Below are 23107 nucleotides of genomic sequence, written 5' to 3'. Positions count from 1 at the left end.
AAGATTTTGTAAAGTCTTGAGTATGCGTGGCCTCTGAGAAAGTGTATTTCATAGGCTTCTCTGGTGGCTCAGTCAGTAAAGAATCTGCCTGTGATGTGTGAGACTCAGGTTCGATCCCTGGGTCAGGAAGATCCCTTGGAGAAGGGACTCTTCTACCTACTCCAGTAGTCTTGCTAGGAGAATTCCATGGACAGAGGAGCCTTGTCGGCTACAGTTCATGGAGTCGCAAAGAGCTGGGTGCAACTGATACTTTCACTTTAAAATTTGGCAGTATATGTGAGAGAATATGAAGTGATTACTTTGGCATGTTTGGATTATGGATATGATGCTTATTTCTTACTTTTTCTTCACTGTGGTTTTTTTTCTATGACAAGGTATAATTTGGGGGAAAGGAAAAGCATTAATAAATATTTACTTATTTATCTGCCTGTTCTGGGTCTTGGTCACAGCCTGCAGAATCTGTATTTACAGGATGCAAACTCTTAGTTGTGGCATGTGGAATATAGTTCATGGACCAGATATTGAACCTGGGCTACCTGCATTGAGAGCACTGAATCTAAGCTATCAGACCACCAGGGCAGTTCCCCCCCCCCCCTTTTCTGTTTTGTTTTTAAAGAAAAACATTTTAATAAGAACTCTGAAGGCAAAGAACATATGCAATTTTCAGCATAGAATACATGAAATATTTACTAATTTCATGATATAGGATTTATTTCTTATTATTCAACCATTAAGTCTTCTGACCCCAGCCTGTAGAACCCTAAAAGGGTCTGATACTAAGACCATCCCAGGACCCCCTGCCACCTCAGTGGGGCTAGTCCTGGAGCAGCTGCTGTCCCAGGTGCTGAAGGAAGTGGCCCCACTCCTGCCCCCTCCACCTTCTCTCACTACTGAGGACTCTCTTCACCTCCGCTTCCCAGAACATCCTGATGAAAATGAAGTCCTGGGTCATGCCTCTCTGAGGGAAAATTTTTCTTTTTGGTTCTTAGCTTCAGGTCTGTTTCACAGCAGAGCAGCCTGTAACTGTGTAACAGATCTAACTATGGAGAATTTGAATTTGCTGAATCTTCTAATGGCAGGTTTCTTCAACAGCAGGTTTCCACATGTCTCCAAACTTCAGTGTAACTTTTATGACTTTAAAGCATTTTAAATGTGAAAAAGTGATGCAAAAACAAGTGTGGAAATGAACGCACATTCAGTAGGGATGCTTACCAGATACTGAGTCAGTCATTTTGCACAAGCTTTTCTTTCTTTTTTGGTCCATTTCTCACTATTTTTATTTTTATTTTTTTTATTTTTATTAGTTGGAGGCTAATTACTTTACAATATTGTAGTATATATGGAATTTAGAAAGATGGTAATGATAACCCTATATGCAAAACAGAAAAAGAGACACAGATGTACAGAACAGACTTTTGGACTCTGCACAAGCTTTTCATAAATCTCCACAACATCGCAAGGTGGCTACTATTATGTAATAAAGGCACTGAGGCTTAGAGAGAGATTTGCCCCAACCCAGCCAAATAGCTAAAAATGGCAAACGTTTGTAAGGAGGGAGTGGTGGATCCAGGGTCATCTGACCCTGACTGCATCTAGCTCTCTGCTTCACCTTCCTTAAAAAGTCATGTTGTCCTCATGATCCAAGATGGAGCTCCAGTATCATAATAAAATTTGCCCCCATTCCCCCACCCTCCCCCCGCCTCCCCCGCCAGGTTCACAGCGGCACCCATCGGCCTGGATCTGTCCAGGCCTCAGGGACCCCCTGATGGCTCTCAGTGAGGCTTGGGACAGACGTGAGCTCCCGGATCAGGATCCCGTGACCCTTGCAGTGGAAGCACAAAGTCTTAGCCACTGCACTGCCAATGAAGTCCCAGATTTATTCCTGGGAATCTGCAGTGAGGTGTCTATGGTTATGGCGGATCTCAGGCCAGAAGGTGAGTGCGTCATTGGTGCTCGGCACTCAGCTGCTCCACCCGCAGCCAAAGTCCGCCCTCCGCGCGCAGGATCAGCTCTGGCTTCCGGCGAGGCTCCTCCTCATCTGGCAGGACGCGGAAGCGCAGTAGCGTGAGCGCCAGGACCACATTCATCTCTGTCATGGCGAATGTCTGCCCGATGCAGTTCCTATGGGCGGGAGCGGGGGCTCTGACTGCACCTGGAACCCTCATCTGGGCTCCGCAGCACCCGGCCCACAACTTACATGCACAGTGGTAGAGAAGGAAGCTAACCATGTCAGGAAGCACCGCGTGGGCTTGCATATCCCCAGACCCTTGCCCACACTCCAGTCCTGAACTCAGACCAGAACACAGGGGAACCGGCCTCTCAGCACACTGTGGACCCCTCCTTGTGCCCCCCACCATTCCCTAGGCCCTTGCCATTATGTCTGGGGGAGGGGAGGGAAACACAGCCTTAAACTTCCCGTCTTCCTGACCCCCACAGTTAAGCCTGGAATCTCAGTCCCAGACCCCCGCCCCCACTATTCCATCCTCACCTCAAATGCCCAACGTCCTCACCTGGGACCCGCTGAGAAGGGGATAAAAGCCAGAGGTGACCTCCCCTTGATGTTTTCTGGCTCGAAGCGGAAGGGGTCATAGACCTGGGGGCAAGCCAAGACAGGGTTACTGGGTGGTATCTCCCAGAACGTCCATCCTTAGAGAGGCAGATGTGTGTATAATGGGAGGGAAGTGATGTCTGATTGGCCAATCAGAATTCTGTAGTCGCCCTTGGGTCCGCCAAAGGGAATGGACAGGGGTGATGGAGGTATGGCATCGCAGAGGCATCACCTCAGGGTCTGGCCACACAGATGGGTTGTGGTGGGTCCCGAAAATACTGATGAGGCAGATAACACCTGTGGGAGAGGAGGGACCAGTCAGAATTAGGTTCAACCTGCCTGATGGGCTCCCTTTCAGACCAGGAGCCTCATCCCACAAGTCATTGTGGGCACCTTTGGGGATGACCCGGCTGTGTGGAAGCATGATGTCCTGGGTACAGCAGCGAGAGATGACGGTGACTGGGGGGTGCAACCGCAGACTATCCTTGATGCACATGGTCAGGAAGGGCAACTGAGCCAGGTCGTCCCTAAGGAACCCCCACGACAATTATTCAGGGAGCAAAAATAGACATGCCAGCCTCCAGCACTCCTACTGCCCTATAAGATCCCTTCTGTCTATGACATAATCATAGATGGATCAAATAGTGCCAAACCCATTACGTTGTATACATTAAATATGTACAACTTTTTCTTTGTCCATCACAGCTCAATAAGATGGTTTCTAAAAAGAAAGAAAAATCACAGAAGTACCAGACAAAATTTAGCCACATATTTTCAGAAGCTTTTCTAAGCAAAATATCAAAGAACCAACCAAAAAGAAAGTTTACTAATTTGTTTAAAAATGAAATATTCTTTATGGTAAGACAGAAAAATCAAAAGGCAAATGAGAAAGAAATAAAAAGTCAGATTCAATGTTTACTCCTATTTATAACAGCACTAGGGATACTAGCTAATGAACTTAGAAGGGGGAAAAAGAGAGAAATGCCATTTGAAACATGGGGGTAAATGTGTCATTTTTGGCATATAGTGGTTTTATACTTAGAAAATGAGAGAATTCACTGGAAAAAGTGAAAGTGAGAGTCACGTCCGACTCTTTGTGACCCCATGGACTATACCGTCCATGGAATTCTCCAGGCCAGAATACTGGAGTGGGTAGTCTTTCCCTTCTCCAGCGGATCTTCCCAACCCAGGGATCGAGCCCAGGTCTCCCGCATTGTAGAGGGGTTCTTTACCAGCTGAGCCACAAGGGAAGCCCAAGAATACTGGAGTGGGTAGCCTATCCCTTCTCCAGAGAATTGTCCCAACCTGGGAATCAAACTGGGGTCGCCTGCATTGCAGGCAGATTCTTTACCAACTGAACTATCAGGGAAGCAACTCACTGCAAAACTGGTACAAATATTGAAGATAAGACCCAGTAATGGAACTGAATTCTTTTTCTTTATCCCCTTAATTTTGTGTGGTGATTTAAACTCTTAATAGCTGATATAGTTAGCTAGTTCCAAATTGGAAAACCACAAAACACCGCCCCATGTCTCAGTATCACTCCTTTCCCTTCCTCACAGTTTGACTAGTTGGTTATTCTTTATGGATCCTTCCAGGAGTACCTTTTTGCATTAATAATTATGCAGTATCATGCTGTATACCATACACATTGCTCTGTATCTTTGTCATGTAACAGTGTGTCAAGCTCTTCTTGTACATCTCTTGGGACTTGTGTCCAAAATAAGGCCTTTCCTACTTTGGAGCTATAAAATAATTTCCCCTGGTTTCCTCTAGAGCCTTTAAGACTCCTTTATTTTATTATCTTCTGAAAATATTAGTTATTTGTTTGGTTGCAGCAGGGCTTAGTTGCATTAGATCTTTGTTGTGTCAGGCGGGATCTTTCACTGGGCCCATGGACTCTGTTTAGCTGCGTGTCGGCTTAGCTGCTATTGCACACATGGGATCTTAGTTCCCCCACCAGGGATCAAACCTAAGTCTCCTGCATAGCAAGGTGAATTCTTAACCACTGGACCACTAGGGATGTCCCAAGGCTCTTTTATTTTTTATTTTAAATCTTTGATTAGTGTATATATTATTTTCTTATAAGACATAAGACCATGTTGAATTAACCTTTTTCCATGTAGCTCTCCAGTTGTTACAAGAGTTTTTAGTATAAATGATCTTTCTTTGTCCTGTTGATATGAGACCATATCTAGCACTTACTATGTTCACTGGGCAAGAAAATTTATACCAATAAATTATTAGTTTTTCTTTAGAAATAATATAATAGATGAAAGAAAAGATGGTGATGATATAAAATATCTGGAAGACATGTGAATGTCTATATTCCAAATGAACTTATAAATGTTTCTCAATCCAGATAGACTATATGATTCACCATAGGAACAAGAGTTTGTTTAACAAACTCTTGTAAGGGTTTGTTTAACAAAAGCTGCCTAAGATTTCTATGCTAAAATTTTAGACTCTATTAAAAGCTTAAAGATTATGTGAATATCTAAATATGGATATCCATTCCATACTCTGGAATAGCATGTTAATATTATTAAATAATCTGTTTTCCACAAACCTATCATATCAATCCCCATCCTGGTCCATGCACACTGGGAGTGTCCTGACCTGGGACTATTCTTCCGCCAGGCTGGGAGATCCTGGAAGGCAAAAACTGGGGCTGGTCCTTCCTGAGTCCAGGACACACAGTGAGATGGGGAGAATTGGAGATGGCATAGAACTGGGGAGAGGGAGGCAGGTTTGCAGTGTTTCCTAAATGGGGAATGGATGGAAGAAGATGCAGATATTCCTGGAAAGGAGTTGAATGACTTTAGTCCTCAGGTGTTCCTTTTAAATCCTGGACTAAATAATATGAGGAATTAGGATATGAGGAAATAGAATGAAGATTTTTGAAAACATGTGACTTCAGAGAGAAAAGTAAAGAAGTGGAGGGAAAGTTCATTTGCTGAATAGGTGCTCACTGGTATCACCTGCCCTCACAAATTGTTGCTAGTTAATGCAGGACTTCCTATCCCCCAAACCTGCAAACTTTCCCCAGACCCTGTCTCTGGGATCTTCTCACATTCCCACTAAGAAATAAGGACAGAATCCACAAGAATATTTTCACTCTTCCCAAACCAGGAAGCAGGGGCTCAGAAAAAGGCCATGAAGACTTGCACTCATCATTCAATCTCTTTAGACTCACGGTCCTTCAGGAGCTCTCACACCTCCTGCCGGCAGCGCTCCTGATATTCTGGGTGTTTTGCAAGGTTGTACAGGACCCAGGAGAGGCCACTGGCTGTGGTGTCATGGCCTGAGGAGCATCCAGAGAGGCTTGGGTCTCTGGCCTACTTCAGCACTACAATGTGGTCAGCACCCTCACCTTAGCCCATGGGGGTCATGGGGAGGGATGGCATGATCCAGGGTCCACTTGCCAAGTTCCTGGGCTGGTGGAGAGACCCACCCCCCTGTGTAGTTCCACACTGGGACCCTCACCTTCAAACATGAAGGTGTCAGCTTCAGCTCGGATGTCTTCATCTGATAATCCCTTCCCATCTTCATCCTGGAGAGAAAGCAAGATTCCCAGATTCACACAAGTTCTGAGGGCCACTAAGCCTAAACTGAGACAATCTCTGAAGCTCCATCATCCATCTAGAAACCCAAGCTCAACCTGAAGTCCTAGACCTCCTTTGCTCAGTACCACCAGATGCCCCACCCACAGACCTCCTCCTTGAACTCTTTGCCTCCTATGGCATCCATGGTAAAAGGAATCAATGATTCATAAATATTTTCATGTTCCTACATGATGTAACCTGGGTTACAGGATGACTGATGACAAGTTTACCTTAGAAGTAGAGATTAAAACCCATTCTTAATGCCTCCTGGAGATAAAGAATGGGTTGTACACCTGTAGAACATGCAAACTTTGCCTTCTCAGTGAAGAGGTTCTGTTTAAGTTCTAAAACAACCTCTTCTCATCTCTGTTGTATTCTTGTCTATTCTTCTCTCCTCTCCACTATTTTCCCTTCCCCTCCACTCCCCTCCCTCCCCTTCCCTCCTCTCTCTTTCTCCTTCTCCCTTCCCTCCTCGAACAAAGGGAAAAAGGAGAAGAAGTCCTGTGTATGTTCCAAATTGCAAAAACTGAAGGTAAAACCACTACAATATTGTAAAGTAATTATCCTCCAATTAAAATAAATAAACTGGGGGGGGGGGGGCGCAGTCCTAAGATGGTGGATGAATAGGACAGGGAGACCACTTTCTCCCCCACAAATTCATGAAAAGATCATTTGAATGCTGAGAAAACTCTAAAAAACAGCTTTTGAATGCTGGTGGAGGACACCAGGCACCCAGAAAGGCAGCCCATTTGCTTTGAAAGGAGGTAGGACAAAATATAAAAGACAAAAAGAGAGACAAAAGAGTTAGGGATGGAGACCCATATCAGGGTGGGAGTCATGAAGGAGGAGAAGTTTCTAAACACCAGGAAACCCTCTCACCGGCAGGCCTGTGGGGAGCTTTGGAATCTCAGAGGGCAACATACCAGGAGGAAAAAAAAGCAACCCACAGAATAAACGCCTAATCACAATTCCCAGCAGAGAAGTAGCCCAAATGCCTGTGTCTACCAGTAGCGAGGGGGGCTGAACAGAGAGGTGTGGGTTGCGTGCTTAGGGTAAGGACTGGGCCTGAATGCCCTGAGGGCAATCTGAGGGAGCTAACATGAGAAAGCAAACCAAACTGTGGGTTAACCAGAGAGAGAGAGAGAGAGAGAGAAGAAAAAAAGACAGAGAGAGAGAGAGAAATTTCCCGCAAAAAGCTCTAACCTAGGGCACAGTCTGGTCCACTCACAGAACAAAAGATTGAGCGAATACCAGAGGAGAGCTAGCTGGTTGCACACCTGCCCCTTCCCCCACCAGAGGCAGAGAGGCAGGCGGGCGACAGCCAGAGCCAGAAGGCAAGGGGCAATCTCGGCTCGAGAGATGCATCCTCCACCAAATTGTGAGCAGGCTCCCAGTTGCTAACCAAGTCTTCCTGGGATCCTGGATGGTGGACTTTCATCAGGAGGGTCACAGCCTGAGATCAGCTCCGCAGAAGAGACACACAGCACACCTGAGACAGGGCTCTCACTGTGCACCCAGGAAACTGAGCAGCTAAGACTGGGGAGGTGATGAGACGCTCTGCACACCTGGGACAGTGCACTCACCAAGCACCTGGTTGCCTGAGCTGCTCGGACATGGAAACAGCACAAAACGCTGGCCCAACCAAGTCTGTGCCTTGGTGGAGTACCCAAGAACCTGAACCTGAGCAGCTTAGACCTGGGAAGTGCATGCAACCCAGGGCCTGCTTTGGACAATTCTGCTGTAGAGCAACCTGGAGCCTGAGCAGTGTAGACTGGGAAAGCACACACACCGTGAGTGGGGCAAACCCAGTGTGGCCCAGACACTTCGAGCGCTCCCCACACTCGCCAGTGATATTTGTTTCCAGTGTTCCTCCCTCCCCACAGAGTGACTGAACAAGTGAGCCTACATAAGTGACCACCTTCACCCCCTCCCCCCTTGTGTCAGGGTGGAAATTAGACACTGAAGAGACTTGCAAACAGAGGAAGCCAAAATAAACAAAGAGGGAGACACGCTGGAAGTGACAGGTGCAACAGATTAAAACCCCGTAGTTAGCATTGACTAAGCATTGGAAGGGGCCTATGGACCTTGAGAAGTATAAGCTGGAACAAGGAACTATCTGAAACTGAACTGACCCCACACTGCCCTCAACAGCTCCAGAGAAATTCCTAGATACTTTTAACTATTCTCATTTTTTAATTTTTAAGTTATTACTCCTTTAAGTTTCATTTTTATAACCTACTGTTACCTTGCAAAAAAAGATGCCATTTTTAAAGCAAATTTCATATATATATTTTATAATTTTTGTGATTTTTTAATTTTGTATTTTTGAGAGTCTAACTTCTACACTAGATTTTTAATCTTTGCTTTTTGGTACTTGTTACCAATTTTGTACCTTTAAAAATCTAATCTTCAGTACCCACTTTAACTTAGGAGTGTGATTACTGGCTTGATTGCTCTTTTCCCTTTTGACTCTCCTTTCTCTCCCCCAGGTCACCTCTATCTCCTCCGTCCCCCTTCTCTTCTCTACCTGAATCTGTGAATCTCTGTGGGTGTTCTGGGCCATGGAGAACACTTAGGGAACTGATTACTGGCTAGATCTGTCTCTTTCCTTTTGATTCCTCCTCTTCTCCTCCTGGTCACCTCTATATCCTTCTTCCCTCTTCTCTTCTCTGTGTAACTGTGAACTTCTCTGAGAGTTCCAGACTGTGGAGAACACATAGGGAATTGATTACTGGCTAGACTGCTCTCTCCGCTTTTGATTCTCCCTCTTGGTCACCTCTATCTCCCTCCTCCCTCTTCTCCATGTAACACTGTGAGCCTCTCTGGTGTCCCTCACTGTGGAGAATCTTTTGATCATTAACCTAGATGTTTTATCATTGGTGCTGTATGGATGAAGAAGTCTGAGGCTACTGTAAGAATAAGACTGAAAGCCAGAGGCAGGAGGCATAAATCCTTGAGAACTTGAGAACACTGGAAAACTCCTGATTCCAGGGAACATTAACTGACAAGAGCTCATCCCAAAGCCTCCATATCTACACTGAAACCAAGCTCCACCCAAGAGCCAACAAGTTTCAGGGCAAGACAAAACCAAGCTAATTCTCCAACAACGCAGGAACATAACCCTGAGCATTAAAATACAGGCGGCCAAAAGTCACACTAAACCCATAGACATCTCAAAACTCACTACTGGATGCTTCATTGCACTCCGGAGAGAAGAGATCCAGCTCCACCCACCAGAACACCGATGCAAGCTCCCCTAAGCAGGAAACCTTGACAAGGCACTCGTTCAACCCCACCCACAGGGAGGAATATCCACAATAAAGAGGAACCACACACTTCCAGCATACAGAAAGGCCACCCCAAACACAGCAATATAAACAAGATGAAAACGCAGAGGAATATTCAGCAGGTTAAGGAACATGATAAATGCCCACCAAACCAAACAAAAGAGGAGGAGATACGGAGTCTACCTGAAAAAATAATTCAGAATAATGACAGTAAAAATGATCCAAAATCTTGAAAACAAAATGGAGTTACAGATAAATAGTTTGGAGACAAGGATTGAGAAGATGCAAAAGAAGTTTAAAAAGGACCTAGAAGAAATAAAAGAGTCAATCATATAGGGTTATCATTACCATCTTTCTAAATTCCATATATATGCGTTAGTATACTGTATTGGTCTTTATCTTTCTGGCTTACTTCACTCTGTATAATTGGCTCCAGTTTCATCCATCTCGTTAGAACTGATTCAAATGAATTCTTTTTAATGGCTGAGTAATATTCCACTACAATATTGTAAAGTAATTAGCCTCCAACTAATGAAAATAAATGGGAAAAAAAAGAGTCAATCAGAGGAGGAGCCAAGATGGCGGAGGAGTAGGACGGGGAGACCACTTTCTCTCCTACAAATTCATCAAAAGAATAACTGAACACAGAGCAAACTTTGCAAAACAACTTCTGATCACTAGCTGAGGTCATCAGGGGCCCAGAAAAGCAGCTCATTGTCTTCCAAAGGAGGTAGGACAAAATATAAAAGATAAAAAGTGAGACAAAAGAGCTAAGGATGGAGGTCCGTCCCGGGAAGGGAGTCTTAGGCGGCATTGCTTAGGGTAGGGTCCGGGCCTGAGTGCCCTGAGGACAATCGGAGGGAGCTTCTGTGAGTTGCCAACTTGAACTGTGGGAGACCAAAAGAGAGAGAGTAAATTAACCGGCCGGAACACACTGCCGGCCGTTCGCAGAACAAAGAGACCGAGAAAATCCAGAGAAGAGCTCTCAGGCTGCGGACCGGCCCAGCCCCGCCAGAGGCAGGAGGCAGGGGGGAGGGGAAGGTCGCAGCGAGACACAGGGCTCAGGCACCCGACCGGCGCGGGTGGGGACTGGGGCTGGGGACGCGGAGGGCAGAAGGCGCGCGCACCCGACTGGCGCCAGTGGAAACTGAAACTGGGTCCGCGGAAGGGAGTGGGCGCGCCACACCTGGGGAGAGAGCGCCCACCAAGCCCCTGGCTGCCTGGACCGCTCTGACGGGGAAGGCACAGAGAGCAGGCGCAGCTTTTCCTTCCGCGCTTTTGTGGAACACCCGAGGGCTGGAACCTCGCGCAGCGCGGGACGCGCTCCATATAGAACAGCCGGAAGCCTGAGCAGCACAGACGGAGAAAGCAGCGTCAGCCCCTCCCGGCAGTGCCAGCCCCTCCCGGCAGCGCCAGCCCCTCCCCGAAGAGCGACGGAACTAGCTACCTGAATAAGAGTACACCTCCGCCCGCCTGTGTCAGGGCGGAAATGAGGCTCTGAAGAGACCTGCAAACAGAAGCCAAATAAACAAAGGGAACCGCTTCAGAAGGGACCGGTGCAACAGATTAAAATCCCTCTAGAAAACACCGATTACACCGGAAGGGGCCTGTAGATATCGAGAAGTGTAAGCTGGAACGAGGAGCTATCTGAAACTGAGCTGAACCCACACTGACCGCAACAGCTCCAGAGAAATATAGCTCCTAGATATAATTTTACTTTTTTCTTTTTTAAATTTTTTAAATTTTGTCTTTTTTCTCTTTTATTTTCCTTTAAAATCCCCTATTACTCCCCCATTACTCCTTAACTTTCATTTCCATAGATTTTTACGATTTTTTTAATTAAGGGAAAAAAATTTTTTTTTCTTTTTCTTTTTTTTTCTTTTTTCTTCTTTCCTTTTTCTCTTCTATTTTCTATTTTTCTTTTTCTCTTATTTCTTTTAAAGTCCTCTAGTACTCCTCTACTACTCCTTAATTTTCATTTTCAATACACTATAACCTTACAAAAAAAAAAAAAAAAAAAAAGAAGAGAAGCCCTATTTTTAAACCGAAGATTATTCTCTCCCAATCTTGACTCTCTGTTTTCTACCTCAGAACACCTCTATTTCCTCCTTTCCCCTTCTCTTCCCAATCCAATTCTGTGAATCTTTGTAGGTGACTGGGCTACGGAGAACACTCTGGGAACAGACAGCTGCGTAGATCTGTCTCTCTCCTCTTGAGTCCCCCTTTTTTCTCCTCCTGCTCATCTCTATCTCCCTCCTCCCTCTCCTCTTCTTCATGTAACTCTGTGAACCTCTCTGGGTGTCCCTAACGGGAGAGAATCTTTTCGCCATTAACCTAGAAGTTTTCTTATCAGTGCTGTATAGTTGGAGAAGTCCTGAGACTACAGGAAGAATAAACCTGAAATCCAGAGGCAGGAGACTTAAGCCCAAAACCTGAGAACACCAGAAAACTCCTGACTACATGGAACTTTAAGTAATAAGTGACTGTCCAAAAGCCTCCATACCTACACTGAAACCAACCACCACCCAAGAGCCAATAAGTTTTAGAGCAAGACATACCATGCAAATTCTCCAGCAATGCAGGAACATGGCCCTGAACATCAACATACAGGCTGCCCAAGGTCACACCTAACACATAGACCCATCTCAAAACTCATTACTGGGCACTCCATTGCTCTCCAAAGAGAAGAAATCAAGTTCCATGCACCAGAACACTGACACAAGCTTCCCTAACCAGGAAACCTTGAGAAGCCAATCGTCTAACCCCACCCACTGGGTAAATCCTCCACAATAAAAAGGAACCACAGACCTCCAGAACACAGAAAGCCCACTCCAGACACAGCAATCTAATCAAGATGAAAAGGCAAAGAAATACCCAGCAGGTAAAGGAACATGAAAAATGCCCACCAAGTCAAACAAAAGAGGAGGAGATAGGGAATCTACCTGAAAAAGAACTTAGAATAATGATAATAAAAATGATCCAAAATCTTGAAAACAAAATGGAGTTACAGATAAATAGCCTGGAAACAAAGATTGAAAAGATACAAGAAATGTTTAATAAAGTCCTAGAAGAAATAAAAAAGAGTCAATTAAAAATGAATAATGCAATGAATGAGATCAAAAACACTTTGGAGGGAACCAAGAGTAGAATAACAGAGGCAGAAAATAGGATAAGTGAGGTAGAAGATAAAATGGTGGAAATAAATGAAGCAGAGAGGAAAAAAGAAAAAAGGATCAAAAGAAATGAGGACAACCTCAGGGACCTCCGGGACAATGTGAAACACCCCAACATTCGAATCATAGGAGTCCCAGAAGAAGAAGACAAAAAGAAAGGCCATGAGAAAATACCCGAGGAGATAATAGCTGAAAACTTCCCTAAAATGGGGAAGGAAATAGCCACCCAAGTCCAAGAAACCCAGACAGTCCCAAACAGGATAAACCCAAGGCGAAACACCCCAAGACACATACTAATCAAATTAACAAAGATCAAACACAAAGAGCAAATATTAAAGGCAGCAATGGAAAAACAACAAATAACACACAAAGGGATTCCCATAAGGATAACAGCTGATCAATCAATAGAAACCCTCCAGGCCAGAAGGGAATGGCAGGATGTACTGAAAGTAATGAAAGAGAATAACCTACAACCTAGATTACTGTATCCAGCAAGGATCTCATTCAGATATGAAGGAGAATTCAAAAGCTTTACAGATAAACAAAAGCTGAGAGAATTCAGCACCACCAAACCAGCTCTTCAACAAATGCTAAAGGATCTTCTCTAGACAGGAAATGTAGAAAGGTTGTATAAACGTGAACCCAAAACAACAAAGTAAATGGCAACGGGACCACACCTATCAATAATTACCCTAAATGTAAATGGGTTGAATGCCCCAACCAAAAGACAAAGATTGGCTGAATGGATACAAAAACAAGACCCCTATATATGCTGTCTACAAGAGACCCACCTCAAAACAAGAGACACATACAGACTAAAAGTGAAGGGCTGGAAAAAAATATTTCATGCAAACGGAGACCAAAAGAAAGCAGGAGTCGCAATACTCATATCAGATAAAATAGACTTTCAGATAAAGGATGTGAAAAGAGACAAAGATGGACACTACATAATGATCAAAGGATCAATCCAAGAAGAAGATATAACAATTATAAATATATATGCACCCAACATAGGAGCACCACAATATGTACGGCAAACACTAACGAGTATGAAAGAGGAAATTAATAGTAACACAATAATAGTGGGAGACTTTAATACCCCACTCACAACTATGGATAGATCAACTAAACAGAAAATTAACAAGGAAACACAAACCTTAAATGACACAATGGACCAGCTAGACCTAATTGATATCTATAGGACATTTCACCCCAAAACAATCAACGTCACCTTTTTCTCAAGTGCACACGGAACCTTCTCCAGAATACATCACATCCTGGGCCATAAATCTGGTCTTGGAAAATTCAAAAAAATTGAAATCATTCCAGTCATCTTTTCTGACCACAGTGCAGTAAGATTAGATCTCAATTACAGGAAAAAAATTGTTAAAAATTCAAACATATGGAGGCTAAATAACACACTTCTGAATAACCAACAAATCATAGAAGAAATCAAAAAAGAAATCAAAATATGCATAGAAATGAATGAAAATGAAAACACAACAACCCAAAACCTATGGGACACTGTAAAAGCAGTGCTAAGGGGAAGGTTCATAGCATTACAGGCTTACATCAAGGAACAAGAAAAAAAGCAAATAAATAACCTAACTCTACACCTAAAGCAATTAGAGAAGGAAGAAATGAAGAACCCCAGGGTTAGCAGAAGGAAAGAAATCTTAAAAATCAGGGCAGAAATAAATGCAAAAGAAACTAAAGAGACCATAGCAAAAATCAACAAAGCTAAAAGCTGCTTTTTTGAAAAAATAAACAAAATTGACAAACCATTAGCAAGACTCATTAAGAAGCAAAGAGAGAAGAACCAAATTAACAAAATTAGAAATGGAAATGGAGAGATCACAACAGACAACACTGAAATACAAAGGATCATAAGAGACTACTACCAGCAGCTCTATGCCAATAAGATGGACAACTTGGATGAAATGGACAAATTCTTAGAAAAGTATAACTTTCCAAAACTGAACCAGGAAGAAATAGAAGATCTTTACAGACCTATCACAAGCAAGGAAATCGAAACTGTAATAAAAAATCTTCCAGCAAACAAAAGCCCAGGACCAGATGGCTTCACAGCTGAATTCTACCAAAAATTTAGAGAAGAGCTAACACCTATCTTACTCAAACTCTTCCAGAAAATTGCAGAAGAAGGTAAACTTCCAAACTCATTCTATGAGGCCACCATCACCCTAATACCAAAACTAGACAAATATGCCACAAAAAAAGAAAACTACAAGCCAATATCACTGATGAACATAGATGCAAAAATCCTTAACAAAATTCTAGCAAACAGAATCCAACAACATATTAAAAAAATCATACACCATGACCAAGTGGGCTTATCCCAGGAATGCAAGGATTCTTTAATATCCACAAATCAATCAATGTAATACACCATATTAACAAATTGAAAGATAAAAGCCATATGATTATCTCAATAGATGCAGAAAAAGCCTTTGACAAAATTCAACACTCATTTATGATTAAAACTCTTCAAAAAGCAGGAATAGAAGGAACATACCTCAACATAATAAAAGCTATATATGACAAACCCACAGCAAGCATCACCCTCAATGGTGAAAAGTTGCAAGCATTTCCCCTGAAATCAGGAACAAGACAAGGGTACTATTCAATATAGTGTTGGAAGTTTTGGCCACAGCAATCAGAGCAGAAAAAGAAGTAAAAGGAATCCACATAGGAAAAGAAGAAGTGAAACTCTCACTGTTTGCAGATGACATGATCCTCTACATAGAAAACCCTAAAGACTCTACCAGAAAATTACTAGAGCTAATCAATGAATATAGTTAAGTTGCAGGATATAAAATTAACACACAGAAATCCCTTGCATTCCTATGTACTAACAATGAAAAAACAGAAAGAGAAATTAAGGAAACAATACCATTCACCATTGCAACAAAAAGAATAAAATACTTAGGAGTATATCTACCTAAAGAAACAAAAGACCTATACATAGAAAACTATAAAACACTGATGAAAGAAATCAAAGAGGACACAAACAGATGGAGAAACATACCGTGTTCATGGATGGGAAGAATCAATATTGTCAAAATGGCTATTCTACCCAAAGCAGTCTATAGATTCAATGCAATCCCTATCAAGCTACCAACGGTATTTTTCACAGAACTAGACCAAAGAATTTCACAATTTGTATGGAAATACAAAAAACCTCGAATAGCCAAAGTAATCTTGAGAAAGAAGAATGGAACTGGAGGAATCAACCTGCCTGACTTCAAACTCTACTACAAAGCCACAGTCATCAAGACAGTATGGTACTGGCACAAAGACAGAAATATAGATCAATGGAACAGAATAGAAAGCCCAGAGATAAATCCATGAACCTATGGACACCTTATCTTTGACAAAGGAGGCAAGGATATACAATGGAAAAGACAACCTCTTTAACAAGTGGTGCTGGGAAAACTGGTCAACCACTTGTAAAAGAATGAAACTAGAACACTTTCTAACACCATACACAAAAATAAACTCAAAACGGATTAAAGATCTAAATGTAAGACCAGAAACTATAAAACTCCTAGAGGAGAACATAGGCAAAACACTCTCCGACATAAATCACAGCAAGATCCTCTATGACCCACCTCCCAGAATATTGGAAATAAAAGCAAAAATAAACAAATGGGACCTTATGAAACTTAAAAGCTTTTGCACTACAAAGGAAACTATAAGTAAGGTGAAAAGACAGCCCTCAGATTGGGAGAAAATAATAGCAAATGAAGAAACAGACAAAGGATTAATCTCAAAAATATACAAGCAACTCCTGAAGCTCAATTCCAGAAAAATAAATGACCCAATCAAAAATGGGCCAAAGAAGTAAACAGACATTTCTCCAAAGAAGACATACAGATGGCTAACAAACACATGAAAAGATGCTCAACATCACTCATTATTAGAGAAATGCAAATCAAAACCACAATGAGGTACCATTACACGCCAGTCAGGATGGCTGCTATCCAAAAGTCTACAAGCAATAAATGCTGGAGAGGGTGTGGAGAAAAGGGAACCCTCTTACACTGTTGGTGGGAATGCAAACTAGTACAGCCGCTATGGAAAGCAGTGTGGAGATTTTTTTAAAAACTGGAAATAGAACTGCCACATGACCCAGCAACCCCACTTCTGGGCATACACCCTGAGGAAACCAGATCTGAAAGAGACACGTGCACCCCAATGTTCATCGCAGCATTCTTTATAATAGCCAGGACATGGAGGCAACCTAGATGCCCATCAGCAGATGAATGGATAAGGAAGCTGTGGTACATATACACAATGGAATATTACTCAGCCGTTAAAAAGAATTCATTTGAATCAGTCCTAATGAGATGGATGAAACTGGAGCCCGTTATACAGAGTGAAGTAAGCCAGAAAGATAAAGAACATTACAGCATACTAACACATATATATTGAATTTAGAAAGATGGTAACGACAACCCTACATGCAAAACAGAAAAAGAGACACAGAAATATAAAACAGACTTTTGAACTCTGTGGGAGAATGTGAGGGTGGGATATTTCAAAATAACAGCATGTATACTATCTATGGTGAAACAGATCACCAGCCCAGGTTGGATGCATGAAACAAGTGCTCGGGCCTGGTGCACTGGGAAGACCCAGAGGAATCGGGTGGAGAGGGAGGTGGGAGGCGGGATCGGGATGGGGAATACGTGTAAATCTATGGCTGATTCATATCAATGTATGACAAAACCCACTGAAATGTTGTGAAGTAATTAGCCTCCAACTAATAAAAAAAAAAAAAGAAAAAGAAAAAAAAAACATAAAAAGACCATTAGTTTTCAATGTTAAAAAAAAAAAAAGAGTCAATCAATCATGAATAATGCAATAACTGAGATCAAAAGCACTCTGGAGGGAACCAACAGTAGAATAACTGAGGGAGAAGATAGGATAAGTGAGGTAGAAGATAAAATGGTGGAAATAAATGAAGCAGAGAGGAAAAGAGAAAAAAGAATTTAAAGAAATGAGGACAACCTCAGAGACCTCTGGGACAATGCTAAACGTCCCAACATTCGAATCACAGGAGTCCCAGAAAAGAAGACAAAAAGAAAGGCCATGAGAAAACACCTAAGGAGATAATAGTTGAAAACTTCCCTAAAATGGGAAGGAAACAGTCACCCAAATCCAAGAAACACAGAGGGTCCCAAACAGGATAAACCCAAGGCAAAACACCCCAAGACACATATTAATCAAATTAACAAAGATCAAACACAAAGAATAAATATTAAAAGCAGCAAGGGAAAAGCAGCAAATAACACACAAGGGAATTCCCATAAGGATAACAACTGATCTTTCAATAGAAACTCTTCAGGCCAGAAGGGAATGGCAGGACATACTTAAATTGATGAAAGAGAAAAACCCACAACTCTGATTACTGTACCCAGCAAGGATCTCATTCAAATATGAAGGAGAAACCAAAAGTTTTACAGACATGCAAAAGCTGAGAGAATTCAGCACCACCAAACCAGCTCTTCAACAAATGCTAAAGGATCTTCTCTAGACAGGAAACACAGAAAAGGTGTACAAACTGGAACCCAAAACAACAAAGTTAATGACAATGGGATCATACTTATCAATAATTACCTTAAATGTAAATGGGTTGAATGCCCCAACCAAAAGACAAAGACTGACTGAATGGATACAAAAACAAGACCCCTATATATGCTGTCTACAAGAGATCCACCTCAAAACAAGGGACACATACAGACTGGAAGTGAAGGGCTGGAAAAAGATATTTCATGCAAATGGAGACCAAAAGAAAGCAGGAGTAGCAATACTCATATCAAATAAAATAGACTTTGAAATCAAGGCCATGAAAAGAGACAAAGAAGGTACTACAAAGTGATCAAAGGATCAATCCAAGAAGAAGATATAACAATTATAAATATGTATGCACCAAACATAGGAGCACCACAATGTGTAAGGCAAATGCTAACGAGTATGAAAGGGGAAATTAACAATGATACAATAATCGTGGGAGACTTTATTATTCTTTTTCTCAGTATAGTTTAATTTTAACAGTTTTACATGATTTTATAAATGACAGCTATTTTTATTTATAATTTATTACAAATCCATTGAACATTCTGGAATGTATGGAATCAGAGAGCAAGATCAAGAAAAATGGCTGAGCAGTAAAAATTAAGAGTAAGTGGAATTTTACTTTGTAATTTATTTAGAAAACACTTATTTTCTTTGCCTTTTAATTTTTTGAGTGGTTTTTGGCCTCTTTCTGAAATTTTTCTTCCTCTTGATGATGCTTTTCACATCTCTGTTGTGTAACCAGTCATCACGTTCAGCCTCCCATCTAAGCTGTTTGAGACTTGCATTATCTTTGTTAGCCATGGCATTCATGCCAATGTTATAAAACTTGGATCCCATATTTTCATCCAACAGGTGGCCAAACTCTTCAGCAGATACAAATACGTTGGAGTCATCAAAGTCTCTTTTCTTTTTTTTTCTCGAAATGACCCAGCAAAGTCAAAATCATTTGCACCTTTTCTCTTGTTTTTCTTATTATTGACTTTGAGTCTGACTTCATCATCAAGTTCTGGAATGCCCTCATTCTCATCATCTAACACATCCATGAATGTTCCTCCATCTTCTTCAATTTCGGCGAATTCTTCATTCATACTTCCTAACGAAACTTCATCATCATCCAAATTATCAAGGTCGTCATCTTCTGAATCTTCATCTTCTGAGTCATCCTTAGCTCCTTTTGCTTTCTTCTTCATGTTGCTAGTGAAATCAAGGTCATCCGTTCCAGAGGTGAAGCAATTATCATCTTCAAATGTGTCAATCATCTTTTCAAATTCCTCATCGTCCACATCTTCTATACTTTCTTCATCTTCATTCCGCTTTTGTTTCACTTTAACACTAGCAACTTTTTTATAATACCTGTAGAAAAACACTTCTTCTACTGGTATTTGGCTTTCTTCTTTTGCAAGGAACTCCTTACTGTTAACAGCAAGACTACGAATATCCTTCATAAAATGTTTTCTTTTTGGCTGCATCACAACACTGTCTGTGTTTTCTTTGCCTTTATGTGGCTTTGGATTTCGATATACAAATCAATCCAAGAACCTCATTAGCGTGAAATCCTGCAGTGGATCCCCCGAGTACTCAATATAATTTCCCTGAAGAATAGTCTTTGCAAAAAGGGCCACAGAAGGATGAAAATGCTCAGATAGCTTTTTGAGTTCCCAAAGACTTGTATATTCAGCTCCACAGTACAAAGGGTTTCTACTGAATGGGTCGTATGTGTTTAACCGTTTGCCACCTTTTAAATTATCAAAGTGCACCCACGAAGCAGACTCTACCTTTCTGGTTCCGACATGACTTTCAGACTCAGTTTCTTCCATCTCAGCTTTTTTCACGGTATCTGTTTCTGTTTCTTTATCTGCATCAGTGAATTTTTTTGCTTCTTCATCATCTGCTATGTCAATAAAATTTTCTTCCTCATCAGACTCCAGATGATCATCCAGTTGACTTCTTAAACCTGGTTTTGCTTTAAGGATCTCAGACACAAGATACAAAGCTCCACATATAAATGGTGGCATCTGTTCACAAGTGACTTGAAGTAACCTCTTCACAAAAGCCTTCACCCTCCGCAACACAATGTCAGCTTTCAGAGACTTGTAGACAAGGTTAAGAAACATGGCTTGCTTAGAACACAACATCAACCCCGGATCCAGCATCTTCCAATACAATGCTGCATAATATCGATCTGATATCGTCTGCTGAGAATTCATGACTTGGAATAGTAACATTAAAGCCTGCACACTGGTATTAAAATTCACAGCATGAAGCACTTTGAACAGCGTGTCAACCTGCTCCCTCACTTTGTCATCACCAGTCTGGGCATAGGGGTATGCCCTATTCACTCCTGTTAAAAGGGCACTGAGCATTTTTGATTCAATATCTTTTTTCTTGATGCAAGTCTGAAAAAAACAAAAATAAAGTGTTATTAATTTGTTAGCTAGTTCACTTTCTTCATGAGAGAGGACCATTTGATTTAAAAAGCAAATTGCATAATACTGGGCTTTGGCGCTGATATTTGAGCGGAACAGCAGTCTCTCTACTTCACCACACACAGCTCCTTTCATGTTGGGATGTTTACAAAGCAGTGTCTCCAACAGATGGGAGGCTTTGGTGGCTATTCTGTTCTGAGGATCTCCCAGTTTATTTACCACCTGCACAAGAAAGGCCTTTTCTTCCTCAGGTTTGTTACAAAGAAGCTCGTGAGCCACCATGAGAGCTCGAGTTTTGGTGGTTACTAATGAATCATGACTTAAAGTTTCTAAGACTTGCACAAATTCAGCCACTAAGTGCTTCAGCTGGTGTTCAAAATACCATACTATGAGTCTTCTGTCTCTGGAGTCCCTGTTGCCACTGGACAACTGCTCTAGTTTGTCGAAAGGATGCTGGCTGAAAACCCGTAGCTTTCGATTATCTGGCAAAAGGTCTGTAATAAGTAACTCTTTGAAAGTATCCAAAGCCATGAGGCACTGCTGTTTGCTGCCCTTCTTTTTAACAAGGTTCACGAGAGTTTCCACAAACTGGAGTGTGTGAATAGCATCATCCTGAATAAGAAGAATCATGGCTGCCATCCTGTCACCTAGAGTCCCTGATGATACAGTCACCTTCATCCAGGTAGAAGAGGCTCCCTTTTGGTTATTCATCTTATTTTTGAATAAATTGATTTCATGTTCATACAGCTTCTGAGCCAAGGCTTTGCACTTAGACACAACATCCCTAGGCTGGGGTTCCAAACAATATTCATCGCTATACTCCAGATCATACCATTTGCCGCCAGACTTAAGTAACAATGTCTGTCTCTCAAAAAATTCAAAGATGTCCTGTTGCTTATCTTTCTTTGTTTTTGTTATGGCACTGTTGTTCTCATCAGAGTGCTGTTCTGGCCTCTTCTTATTTTTCACCTTACTTTCACTTTCTGCTGTCTTTTGCTTTTTACTATCTACTTTAGAAACTCTTGCTTCCTTCTTGCTGGACTCTTCTTTTTTAGCTGGTTGATCTTCTTCAATTAGGAAAGCTTTTGCATACTTGGCCAAACTAAGATTCTGAATAAATGCTTCCAATTCACTTTGCTGAAGATCATCAATTGCTCCTTTTTTGCCTCCATCCACAACTTCCTCATTCTCATCCAAAGCAGCCAACATAAGATAATCTTGCTTGGTGCCTCCGAGCCGCAACACTTCCTGAAGGGAGAATGCATCCTCGGTTTCATCGTTATCATCCTCTTCGTCTTCGTCCGGATCTTCTAGCCCGTTCTCCGGGCCCCAGGGCCGCTTGGCATAGAACTCCAAAGGTTTCTCAGCTCTCGTGGGAGACTTTAATACCCCATTCACACCTATGGATAGATCAACTAAACATAAAATTAGCAAGGAAACACAAACTTTAATGATACAATGGGCCAGTTAGTCCTAATTGATATCTATAGGACATTTCACCCCAAAACAATGAATTTCACCTTTTTTTTCAAGTGCACACGAAACCTTCTCCAGGACAGATCACATCCTGGGCCACAAATCTAGCCTTGGAAAATTCAAAAAAACTGAAATCATCTCAAGCATCTTTTCTGATCACAATGTGTTAAGATTAAATGTCAACTACAGGAAAAAAGCTATTAAAAATACAAAAATATGGAGGCTAAAAAACATGCTTCTGAATAACTAACAAATCACAGAAGAAATAAAAGAATAAATCAAAATATGCATAGAAATGAATGAAAATGAAAACACGACAACCCAAAACCTATGGGATTCAGTAAAAGCAGTGCTAAGGGGAAAGTTCACAGTAACACAAGCTTACCTCAAGAAACAAGAGAAAAATAAAATAAACAACCTAACTCTACACCTAAAGCAACTGGAAAAAGAAGAAATGAAGAACCCCAAGGTTAGTAGAAGGAAAGAAATCATAAAAATTAGGGCAGAAATAAATGAAAAAGAAACAAAGGAGACTATAGCAAAAAACAACAAAACTAAAAGCTGGTTCTGGGAAAACTGGTCAACCCCTTGTAAAAGAATGAAACTAGAACACTTTCTAACACCGTACACAAAAACAAACTCAAAATGGATTAAAGTTCATGGATTGGAAGAACCAATATAGTGAAAATGAGTATACTACCCAAAGCAATCTATACATTCAATGCACTCCCTATCAAGCTACCAAAGGTATTTCTCACACAACTAGAACAAATAATTTCACAATTTCTATGGAAATACAAAAAACGTCGAAAAGCCAACGCAATCTTGAGAAAGAATGAACCTGGAGGAATCAACCTGCCTGACTTCAGGCTCTACTACAAAGCTTCAGTCATCAGGACAGTATGGTACTGGCACAAAGACAGAAATATAGATCAATGGAACAATATAGGAGGCCCAGAGATAAGTCCACACACCTATGGATGCCTTATCT

At 41.7% G+C, this 23107-nt stretch overlaps 1 protein-coding gene across 1 annotated transcript in view; it reads right to left on the bottom strand.

The window, feature by feature from the left end:
* Window positions 1-1943: 1943 nt before the first annotated feature.
* Window positions 1944-23107, bottom strand: part of LOC133061572 (CCAAT/enhancer-binding protein zeta-like) — a 32644-nt gene continuing 11480 nt past the window's right edge. The window contains exons 9-16 of the mRNA XM_061149548.1: window positions 20512-22040; window positions 19207-19527; window positions 6035-6101; window positions 5765-5852; window positions 2942-3075; window positions 2781-2845; window positions 2511-2593; window positions 1944-2121 (exon numbers count right to left, since the gene is read on the bottom strand). Coding sequence (XP_061005531.1) covers window positions 1944-2121; window positions 2511-2593; window positions 2781-2845; window positions 2942-3075; window positions 5765-5852; window positions 6035-6101; window positions 19207-19527; window positions 20512-21849 — 2274 coding nt within the window. The 5' untranslated portion in view covers window positions 21850-22040. The remainder of the gene's footprint in view (window positions 2122-2510; window positions 2594-2780; window positions 2846-2941; window positions 3076-5764; window positions 5853-6034; window positions 6102-19206; window positions 19528-20511; window positions 22041-23107) is intronic.

Source organism: Dama dama, chromosome 9 (genome assembly GCF_033118175.1).
Source record: "Dama dama isolate Ldn47 chromosome 9, ASM3311817v1, whole genome shotgun sequence".
In the NCBI taxonomy this organism is placed as follows: Eukaryota; Metazoa; Chordata; class Mammalia; order Artiodactyla; family Cervidae; genus Dama; species Dama dama.
The sequence above is the reverse complement of the archived record's forward strand: the minus strand, read 5'-3'. Positions and strand labels throughout refer to the sequence as shown.